This window comes from Pleurodeles waltl, chromosome 3_1, assembly GCF_031143425.1.
Source record: "Pleurodeles waltl isolate 20211129_DDA chromosome 3_1, aPleWal1.hap1.20221129, whole genome shotgun sequence".
NCBI lineage: Eukaryota > Metazoa > Chordata > Amphibia > Caudata > Salamandridae > Pleurodeles > Pleurodeles waltl.
In genome coordinates, this window is record NC_090440.1 from 223,010,635 (window position 1) to 223,022,813 (window position 12,179).

At 42.5% G+C, this 12,179-nt stretch overlaps 2 protein-coding genes across 3 annotated transcripts in view; one reads left to right on the forward strand and one right to left on the reverse strand.

The window, feature by feature from the left end:
* The window catches only part of CD276 (CD276 molecule), a 204,359-nt gene that overhangs the window by 172,915 nt on the left and 19,265 nt on the right, over positions 1-12,179 (reverse strand). The gene's annotated exons all lie outside the window — the stretch shown is intronic.
* The window catches only part of LOC138283411 (uncharacterized), an 88,030-nt gene that overhangs the window by 5,522 nt on the left and 70,329 nt on the right, over positions 1-12,179 (forward strand). Inside the window, exon 2 of the mRNA XM_069221375.1 lies at positions 11,214-11,295. Coding sequence (XP_069077476.1) covers positions 11,214-11,295 — 82 coding nt within the window. The remainder of the gene's footprint in view (positions 1-11,213; positions 11,296-12,179) is intronic.

A 12,179-nucleotide genomic window follows, 5' to 3' on the forward strand; every position in this document is an offset into this window, starting at 1 on the left:
TCTCTACTCTGAGAGACTGCCATTGCCACAACCTATCACAATACAGTCCTGGCCCTATTCCATTATCATTAAGTGTTTTAAGTCCTGTCACCAGGCATAGGTTTGGCCCACCTTCACGCTAAGCCAATGCAAGTGTGTTTGCCCAATCGTGCATCCTGGTCCATTTTAAATCGCTACCGAATTCATCACTAATTGTGTGAAAACAGCTCTCACTAAGAATTATTTATTTTTCCAAAAAAAAAAAAAAAATTTTTTTTCCAATGTAAGATGACTGCAAATCCTGCTTCATTTGCTCCTAATTTTGAAGTCTGTATGCTAAAGCTTTGAATACTCCTGTATATGAGACCCAGGCAATCCATTTAATAACTAAATAAAAATGTGATTATTATACGAAGTCAGTGTCTATACCACCAGGAATGACAGAAAGGAGGATCCACTGGTCTTCAATGAACGGCTCAGCCACTATTATCAGAAAAAAGCTTTTTTCATTTGACCACAGCAACAATAAACGAACAACTAATTGGACTTAAAGATCAGGGTTGAAAAACGAAAGAATGTACACAAGTCTCTTTTACAAACCCACAAAGTTCAACTCGTTGCTGCAGTATTGGAGTTTTCACCCAAGTAAGAATTACGTTTTTGCCCAGTCTGATTCGCTTGAGAGGGGCTATTTCAAATATTTAGGTAATACTAAAATTTTCACTCTGGCAATATAATACAAACGTTGGCAGCAACGACTAATTGTATTTCAGCCAATCTCATCCATAAGATAAAATGTCCTTGTTTGAGATTTGCTCTATGTTAGCCATACGACACAGAAGATGAAACAAAGGATTTTACAGCATCAAAGATCGAGAAGGTGTAATGTTGACCCTGTCCCACTAGGATGTGACTTTAAGGAATATCAACATAATGCTGGAGACTTCGAAGTGACCACCACTGGAGAAGCAACACTCCCACGGAGAGTTGGTAACATGACCTATCTTTCATTTTTGTTGTTGTTTTACAACAAACCATTTTGGCTTAGTCAAGACAAGTCTAAGTGAAAACCTTGAATAGCAGACCCTAACAATCTTGAACATTCAACTAGGTTCTTCATAAATTGACTTCTTGGCAATTTCCGGACTACTGTCTTTGCTCAAATAGATTACTTGCCCACTGTATGATTTGTTGCTATGCTTATTCATGCTGTTCTTTCCTACTATTTTCCATTGATGAAATGTCTATATGTTTATTCAGTATTCTGTTAAGACAATTGATTTTCCTATTAATTGCTCATATACTTTAAGAACTGCATTTTCTCAAAATCCTTCAATAATAATTGTTCTTTCACCTTAACATTGTGCAGGGTGTCCTACTTGTTAATTTATTCTCCTCGTACATCGCTATATTTTGACACCTGGGTTGTGCCTGTTGTCTTGTGGGCCTACTTTAGCGTCATAGTAGTTAACCTACGTTTGACTATCCATTCATTGTCTATCGGGCTGTGTTCAGTAGCTTGTCCTTTGACAGAACGATCATACCTCTGGGCATTTAGCAGCAGGTAAGTAAGCTACGCTTTCTAGAACCCGGCCATCCAGATCACCACTCAAGACTTATTTCACATGGTTCCAGTTTACTTTCCTTCTAGAACTAGGATTTTTCTTTCCGGAGCCCTTCTTATCACGATCCAACCTTTTTACCAGGTGACTAGGTATTCTTGTTTGTACAATAGGCCACCTTCACCTTGATGACATAATGCATTATCTAACATTTTCCCCCTTGGTTTGTGCTTATTTCTAGATTGAGTTCTGCATTTCCCCAAGCAATTGTGGCAATTTTCCGGTTTGTACCATCTTTACATTTTATTCTCTAACTTTCGGTGTATTATTAGGGTGAGTATTGAATTCACATTATAGCGTTCATCTTTAACAAACTATTACGTTTTTCAAATAAAAAATTCCATATGGGAAACTGGTCTTCATGACACCTTTCTATAGATTAGTCACTCAACTTACGTGGGAGCCTAGGTTTGCATCACACAGCCCTTAAGGGGAATAACATTATTTCTGGTCTGTGTTGCTTTTTTGGAATGATTGCACTTTTAAATGACTTCTTCGCATTGCCCTTCCAATTCGGACATAAGAGGTGAAATGTCAACAATGTAAAGCCCAAAGATTGTGAGTGATGAATACCATCAACTAAATGGACACACATTTCTGATAATAATGCGTCATCTCTTTCAAACTGAATTGTACATATAATTCAAGGGATTTTACACTCCCTGTATAAAGCCTGTCTAATTTCTTTATAATCCGTGACTTCTGAAGCACCCAGTCAAGATTATAAGAAAATGAGTCATTAGTCAACTGTAATAACAATACAGTTGATTTCTGATGTCAGGGGAAAGGCAGGTCACAGAGTAAAATTAAAGCAGCTGTTTAAGGAACAAAATGCATTGCTTTTGTTTCTTCTGCTCTGTTTTTAGGTTGCAGCTTACTAGACAGTACATCTTGGGAACTTTCAGAAAGTTGACCTAAGAATGCATTCAGCTCATTGATTTCTATTGGCTTTGTAACCTGTAACTCACACTTTCTGGCTTTCCATTTTCTGGCTTTATTTGCTTCAGGCTCTTCCCATTGCCTAAACCGTGTTTTCTGTACCCTTCCACAAACTCACTTTGTTAATAGGCCTTTAAATCTTCTCTCATCACATTTGCTGTGCATTTAAAGACAAAGGTCAAATGTCAGGTGCTTCTCTTCCAAGGGCACATGTTTACTTTTCTTTCTCTGACTTTAAAGTAAGAGGATTTGTGTGACGATCTTGCTGGATACTGGGGGTAGAAGAGAGTTTTTTTCTAGCACAAAAATGTTTAAATGAACTGTTAAAGCATTTCAGAATATATCAGAATTACAAACGCACAAATGAAGCACATTTGTGTTATTTATTGAAGTGTGTTTGAAACAAATACTTTAATAAGATCAAAACAAATCATTAAACTAGGTGATGCATTTTCCACACATTTTCGTCTGTGCACTGTATAGTTTTATTAGCAAACTGTAGGTCTCTGCAAATGTAATGGTCATTTTAACTGAAAATGTGTAGTCTGTAATGGCAGTCTGCTACCACACCATGAATACTTCACTCTACGCCACTCCACTTTACTCTGCACCACTCCACACCACTGCACTCTAATTTGCACCACTCCACTTTACACTTCTCCACACCACTGCACTCTACACAATTCCACTCTATGCCAAGGCCCTCTACGCCACTTCAAGCATGCCTCTCTACTCTACCCTGTATGACTCTAATCTATGCCAGTGCACTCTTCGCCACTACTCAACACCACTGCACTCTTCACTGCTGCACTCCACACCACTCAAGTCTAGGCCACACCAGTCTACTCTGCACAACTCCACTTTATGCCACTACAGTATACTCTATGTCACTCTGCAACACTGCACTCTATGCCAATACACTCTGCGCCAATACACTTTACTCTGTAGCACTCAACTCTATGCCCCTGCACTATATGCCAATCCACTGTAAACTACTCTAATCTACTCTGCATCAATGCACTCTATACCACTTTATGCCATTTCACTCTATGCCACTCTATGCAACTGCACTCTACTCCACGCCACTCCATTCTATGCCATTACACTCTAAACCAGTCTACTCTTAACCACTGCAGTATACGCTACTCTACTCTTAACCACTGCACTGTCTGTCACTGAACTCTAAGCCACTGCATCATTGTAATCTGCTCCACGGCTCTCTATGCCACTCTACACCTGTGCACTCTGACACTCTACAACAGCACTCTGTGCTACTGCATTCTATGGCACTATATTCTACTCCGCACCTCTCTATACTACTCTGCTCTGCACCACTCCATGCCACTGCACTCTAGGTCACTCGAAGCTACTATGCTCTCTATGCCAATCAACACTACACTTTGCCACTGCCCCCTGCATCACTCCACTCTACACCACTGCATTCTGCTTCACTCTGCGCCACTCCACTCTACTATGCACCACTCTAATCTACACCACTACATTCTACGACGCAGCATTGTATGCCACTGAATTCAATGCCACTGCACTCTATGCCACCATACTATGCAACACTCTATGCCAATGCACTCTACACCAGCTACTCTATGCCACTCCAGTATATACCACTCTATGCGACTCCACACTATGCCACTCCAATACATGACACTCTCTGCCAGTCTTCTCTACAACACTCTACTCCACTCTTCGCCGTTGCACATTATGACACTCCACGCCACTTTCCTCTATGCAACTAACATTTAGCCATGCTGAACAGCAGCCACACTGGTGAACAACATGGCTAAAACACATTGACAAAGTCAATAGCTCTTGTACAGGCGTGACCTATTGGCTTTGCCAATGCTTGTTTTTCTAGCTTACAGTGACATGCAGAAAGGAGATAATTGTGGCACAATATTTATTTTTTGCTTTCATTAGGTAATTATAGAAACATTATTATCTTTCTGCATGTTTCTACACATTTCGTGCTGCTGTTTTTTTTTTGTTTTTTTAACGGACGTGTATTAATCGTATTAGAATATATTTCTGCAACAAATATCTAACAGCTTTTTTATGTGTTTAATTTTGCACTAGGGAGTATTTTTATTCTTCATACTTTCAAACATGCTCTCTCTTTTATATGAAAGAACTACGCACCAACAATTTAAGTGGTTTACAGGAACGGTGATGGTGTGATCATGTATAGTAAGCTGCACATGCTAACGATATTGCAAATCACCTTGGAGTTCCATAACCTTATAAAGGAACTCAGCCTTCGGTCTTGCTTCTCTATATGGTCATGGAACTCCTCAGTAAATTACAGTATCTTTATAATGTACAGTGGGGGTACTTTATCCCAGATTTAACGTTCATGATTCATTTCCGTTCACTATACCACCTGCAGGTTTTTCTGGCATAATCCAATCTCAAACTTGTGTGATTTAAGATGCACTTGTTAATTCAAAAAACATACATATTAAAACATAAAATAGATAATTGTTTTATTATCGGCACATGCCATTATTGGCATTAACTGAATGCATTTCTGATGTTTTGAAAAGTCACGAACAGAACATTAGTTCTGAACTATGCAAACGCTTCTGAAATTATTTCCACGTGGAACACTTATCTATCCCTAGTTGTCACAAAAAATATTGGGTCTTTTTTAATGTACTATTCTGCAGGCCCATGTGGTGCTGCTGACTGTCAAAGTTCAAATAAAAATGATTTCTAGGCTTTGCCGTCAGTCATTGGAAGAGTTAAGAGCTCCAAGGTTTGGCAAATTCTCAGGGATGAAGTCCTCCGGAGATGATAAACAGTTAATCTAGGGGTTTCTTCTGAAGCAACAGTATAAACCATATGCCCAGCTCACATAATTTCTTTGTGTCTATTCACAAGTAATTAATATTTTTGCAGGTGCAAACAATTAGGATTTTAGGCACTTTTGTCTCACGGACAAAGCTGTTCAGCTGTTCCAAAGCCTGTGGTTTGCTACTGCAAAACAATGAGTTTCAGTGTACTAAATGTACTTTGCAAATCAAAAAGGTTTTGGCGGATCATAAAATAACTTTTGTGACCGTTTCCGAATCAAGTAGGTGGGGGCATGAAAGAAGTGTCTCCTCCTATTTTCAAACAGGACAGATATGCAACACTACAGCTGTGCAGCTGCTGTTGCAAACCATTGATCAGTTATCGACTACAGAGTTGGAGGTGATAACGGATTCACAAAAGAGAGACGGTCCCAACCACCAGCTTCTCTTTTGACATTCTGTCAGGAGCAAGCAATGTTTCAGTGGACCACTGTTTGCTTCACTGATGGGAAACCCCTTTTTATCAAAGCTGCACCTATCCTCTGAATGGGCACGACCTGCTTTTAAGAAAGACGTTTCCATCTGGGAATATAAATCCAAGAATGCAGGTATGTTGACCCTTGCACGTCACCATCTCTGCCTTCTCAGACAATCACAGCAGATCGCAAGTTGCGACCTACTTAATTCATATTCATAAAGCAAGTAATTTGCAACCCCATAAGACTGGACGATTTGCAATGTGACCTATTAGTACACTTTTGCATCGCAAACTGCACACCCATTTGCAAAGCAATCAGTGTGCAAATTGCATATTCTCGTGAATGAGTGTACATGAGTCACCCATTCCCTGTGGGTCATTACTCTATGATTCAGTCACAACTTTTTTTGAAAAAGTATGTTTATTTGGTACTGTAGGGTAGAAACCATCTGGCATGGTGTTTATGTGACAATATGCTCCTCATGTTATTGTTGTGGCAGATCCAGTGTGTTTTCTTGTACAGGAGAGTGATGTCATAAATATCTTGACAAGAGCTCTACATAATATCACTTTGTTGCTCACCAAAAGAGAGTTAGCGTCTGTTCGGTGTGTAGGTACACCCAAAGTGGTATTCCAAAAGTGTAGACCACTATGGAACTACACGGGCTGCCCGCCCACCACCTACAATCTATGGGTTATATTTTATGGAACTGAAAATAAAAACTGGATCTTGACAGTTACACCCGAGGATGATTACCATGGAGCTGTTGTCCACTGAAAATAGAATAAAACTCTGCTACAATTATTCCCCGCCTAAAGTTTGAGGCTAAGTTCAAATTAGACAGGACAGTTGAGGAGACAGCCCTCAGGACTGGATAAAAACAGTTCCTCTAGCACAGAAGCATTCACAGTTTTTCTTAAAGAAGCTCTGTACACAGTGCTGAGAAAGGCGAGAAGCAGAGCAAAAACTTCAGTCTTTTTAAGTGATAAGGACAATGGGCCAGATGTATGAAGCTCTTTTACCTGCTGCGACCGTAAAAGCTTTTGCCACGTACCATCCTTATTTTGCGATCCGGTAACCTGTTACTGGCTTGCAAAATAGGGATTGTGACTCACTATTAGGAAGGGGCGTAACAAGGACGTTCCTTACTCATAGGGACTCGGAGGGCCATGCATGATTGTTTTGCAACCGAGAATATTGTTGCAAAACAATCGCAGTTACCAGCAACTTCAAGCTGGTGGTAACCCATTCCTTCCCTTTTGCAAATGGGTGTGCAAACATTTTTTAAGAGCAGGCCACAGTCCCAGGGACCACGGCCTACTCTTAAAAAATGAAAAGAAAACTTTTCAGTTTTCTTTTTGTTAAGCATTCCATTTTCCTTTAAGGAAAACGGGTTGCATTCCCAAAAAAAAGTTGCTTTATTTAAAAAGCAATCACTGACATGGTGGTCTGTTGACCCCAGCAAGCCACCATCCATGTGATTATAGACATTTACAGTGAGTCGCAATTTGGGACCTGCTTCATGAATATTGATGAGGCAGATCCAGGGCGGCCCATTGCGAATCACTAACAATGTTAAACACACTGTAACACATTGCAATTTGTGATTTCCTAATAGTGTATCACAAAAAATGACTATTAGGAAATTGCAAAGCGCTTTTTTGATTCCTCTGGACCTATGTCACAAGGACTGACAAAAAGGTGTACACTGGTGAGAAGAAGGTTCCCTGTGCAGTTATAACCTACCTTATATTGCCAGAACCTGAGATCTAGAGTCAGACTGAGGCAGGAGGTAATGTTCCAGTGCCAAACCGGACCTGTAGAAATTGATTGACTCGAGCAGCCCACTCAAAGAAGCAACCTTGCAGGTGTGATGACATCTGAATGCAACATAGTACCCCAAATTGGTGGACTGTCACTACGTCTGCATCCGAAGAATACAGGCTTCTTTCCTCAAGAGATCTTGGATGCATTCTATCGAGGTCGACAGGGCACCCCGAGTTGGTGCCCCATCATCATTCTGAGCCACTGTACACAGAGCAAAGAAGCTCTATCAGTCCATGCCTCTTGCAGGTGTGTGCCATATCACGAAGGCACGAGGCTGGCATGGCCTGGAATTCCTAAGTGGCATGCAGAGATAGCCTACCACCTTTGTGAACCTCTGTGTATGCTGGACCACTGACTGGAAACCAGCATCCTACCCCGATGACCACATTGTGCGTAGAGACATGTCTGACTCGGATCCCATCAATCATCTCTGGACCGTTTGCAGGTCCAACGAAGCTGGACTAATCAATCGTGGCCCGCCATACTGTGACACACAAATGGCACAAAGCCTGAAGAGCTCACACCCCTCGAAGGCCATCGAGCATCAGCACGCCTTGTTTAAACTGCTGTGTGACCATGCCCAAATGGCGTCATTCACTAGAGGTACAGAAGTACCATCAAAGAGACCCTTAACACTCGTACGTTAATCTGAACCTTCACAAGAGTGTTCACCGGTAAGACATATACACTGACTGACTCGTGCCCCCTGAGTAGATACTGCATTTGGCTAATATATGTTAAATAGAAGCATGATTGTAACTGATTTCCTGCGAGCATCCTCACTCACTGTGCTGGATACAGAGGGATTATACTATACAGACTGCGATTATACAAAATAAAGATATACTGACAATAACAGTCATATATTGATAAAAATGTAGACAGACAGACACTGTGTGCCTGAGCCAGTCACGAACACATAATCCGAGAGTATGAGTTGACTGGTCGCTATTGCTATCCCCCGAGCCAGATTATGGCTGACAAAGGCTAAAGTTAACGGCTGAAAGAGGATGGTCGAAGAAAGACAGTGTTTGGAAGGCCTATCTTATGTATGTTGTTCGCATTAGCTCTGTTTGATATCGAGACCTAGAAAGACCTTTATGTATTAAACCATCGAGTACAATAGCACAGAAAACGCTGCAAAGGAAAAGGTTGCAGCGTCAATACAGAAAGGTGGTGTATGAGTCATTCAATTATAAAATGAGAGGCCAGAAAATTGCTTAGTACAACTCAGAAGCCCTCAAAACCCAAGTTATTTCATGTTCCCACAACGCCAAAGTCGTTGTGCTCTCAAGTGTAAGTAAGCAAGGATCTGACTTTATATCCCACACAAAGGGCAGATGAAATTCTTCTGTCATCCATTTCAAAATTACAAAATCTTCTCACAACTCCACAACATGCTGCAGATTCGTGATACTTTTACTACAGTCCCACCCAAAAGCTACATCTTTCAGTCTAGGTTTATGCATTTTCTCCTCTGGTGCCAAACAACGCCTTAAAGCATCTTCTGATCATCTATCGCCACTCCTTGATATTTGCTTAGTGAATGAGTCCACATACAGTAGAATGTAGTGGCCGTGCACCTAGCGTGAGAGGGCTGGCCTGGAGCCACTGCTCACTCTAATGGCACAAGAAATATGGGGTCTCATGCACTAGCTCTCATTAAAAGGAGAGGACATCCCCAAATTCTCTAGAAAAACACATCTCTCTCACACACACACACACAGCGGATCTGCCCCTCATCTTCTGTAACCTTGACTCTATTACTAAGGTTACATACCTAAAGCCCTACATACCGAAGAGCAACAGTCATCAATCCCAATGTGTGATAACACAGACATCCGTGACAGTGAAGGACAACAAGAACATCAGTCCCAGTATGGGACAATACACACACATCAGTCTCACTGAGGGACCATCAACAACCATTAATCTCAGTGAGGGCACAAGTGTTAGTGGGGAACAGAACAACTATCAATATCAGAGTGGGATAACCCAGCCACCAACATCAGTGGGGCATAAAAATACATGAATTTATAAGGGCTCCACTCAGTTCCTTAAAGTAACAGACAACACAAGAGACAACCCAAGGCCTTGAAGTGCAACGCCAAACCACATAGCACTCATTTTCTTCCCCAGTGAGGGCTAATGTAACTTCCAGTTCTCTGCGCTGTCAGTCAGTCATCCAGTACTAGGGATGGATATCCATCGCTCCCCCTTGCCCTACCTACTCCCACAAGAAATCATTTTGACTGTGGGCACACTGGACGTGTGACTTCCTGTCACATAGTGTACGCCACCTCAGCAATCACATAAATTTGGCCTTAATAAAAAGTGCTCTTCCCAATAACCAGATGCGTATGTAACAACCACTGTACCCTAAATATTAGCCAAAACTTCTTAGTACGCCAGTCATGACAACAGATCAGAGGAATATCACAGCATGCCAGAGTCATATCTTTAGCAAAACCAAAGACCTACTAGTCTTCAGAAAGAAGCTCAAGACTTGGCTGTTTGACAAGTGACCCTCCCTGGCCCCCCCCCCATCACCCCCCCTCCCCCATGCTCCCCCCCTCCCTTTCCCCCCCCAGCGCCTTGAGACCCTCACGGGTGAGTAGCGTGCTCTACAAATTTCTTTGATTGATTGATTGGTGTTACTAAAGGTGAGCACGTTGCTAGACGTCACCCACACCATAGTGGCACAGATTACAACCACCTTTGTCTCGATACCACTCAACATTCATTAGTTTTAATCAACTGCTAACCATCGTTCAGCACTGGGAGAGTTTATCATGTCACTACATCGATCTTCAAGCCTCCCTTATGACTGCTGATGCTTGTACTAAGGAGGCCAAGACTGACCAACCTTTCTAGATTGTGACTATTAGGTACAACACTACCATCTACTCTGGGATACGAAAGAACACAGCCATTGAAAAGCTTGAATATCTAAAAGGAGTAGGCCAGGACTCTTACAGATGTCCCACTCCCTCAGCAACCCTCCCCTACGCCCGACAACGGTGATAGGATGGCTCAATGGGACACAGTACTTTTATATTACAGTACATTTACATTTGTTATGGTATGTGACTAAGTCAAATATAAAAAAACTGATTTCTGTCTCATATAACAAAATAAATATTTCCTCATCGTTGGCTAAACAGTAATAACCTTTTCTTGTCTTTGGTACAAGTGAAAACTACATTATGTGACAAATGTGGCATTACGCAAAAGTGTTTTAAGTCTGCAGCTCAGCCCTATGTGGCACCTGTTGTGATGTTGTGTTTATAAACTCGGTGTCACATTTGTTTTGTCCAAAGCCCCAAAAAATGGTCACAGCAAAATCTAGCTAACCACGTTGCGGCTGGAACTCTCTCCCGCTCCGTTAATTCCTATATCGTGCCTGATGTGTCGGCTATAGCCACTGAGCACCTCTTCGCCTTGTGCATCCTTCGCATGCAACACTGTTCACCCTCCCTCTGCTCCCAAGACCCAACCGTCTCCCCGCCAAGTGTTCACGTGCCTTATCCCAAACTCTGCATTCCGTGTTCCTTCTGCAGCTTTACCATACATCCTACCCCCTGCCCTGCTCCCAGCGCCTCCATCATCATCTTCAAACCTGCTCAAAGAAGCCGCGGCTAGGTGAGAGGAGCTGCCAACCTGCACGCGGAACCGCTTGAAAACTCAGGCCTCTAAGACGGGCATTCTGGACCGGATGTACTGACCTGACGGGTCTCTCACCCAACACCCGTGCTCTATGCAATCGGGTAAGAACAGCATCCTTTACTGCTATTTTAACGAAAGCTTTTGCTACTTTCAGTTTTTTTTTAAAGCGCTACACGTCACCTAGGCCACATCGAAGCGCTTAAGAGGCCTATTTGAACTTGGAAGTAGGCCCAAAGCAGTTATCTTGCAGGGCTTGCGTCGGTAATGCAACGGCTGCAGTTATTACCAGCACTGGGGTAAAAGTTAAGAGCAGCGTTACAGCTCCTGCACTTAGCTTTGAAATAAGAAATCCCTTTGTGTCGCTCCCCCCACTTCCGGTGTGTGCTCCACGGGGACTTTCCCAGCGCGGACTAGCCGAGGCTGCTTGGCACACTAAAAATAAATGCTAATGTTCACGCATTCCTTACAGCGCGTTGGGTGCAGGGCTGCAATACAACAGACAGGGTGGGAGAGGCCGCGAGCCCTTCTACAGGCCCTGCACTGACCATTCTTAAACATTAATAGAGAGGAGAGCGGCAGCCCCTTTCTCATCGTCACATGCCAGAAATACCACATTCTGCTCTGCTGCTAAAGGGGCCAAGGCATGCTTGCTGCCGTCTGTGCCAATCTGCCACAGCGGGCTGTAGTGTGCAGCCTATGGGCCTACCCTGAGCCAGTCTGCTACATTCTGCCTGTGCTGTACAGCCGAAGGGACTCCAGGTCTGCCTGCTGCTGATTAACAGTGCACTGTAAAGCCGCCGAGGCTTTCAGCATTGCTGCTGTAAAGTAAACATACTGTACAGATAAGGAGGCTGCAATGC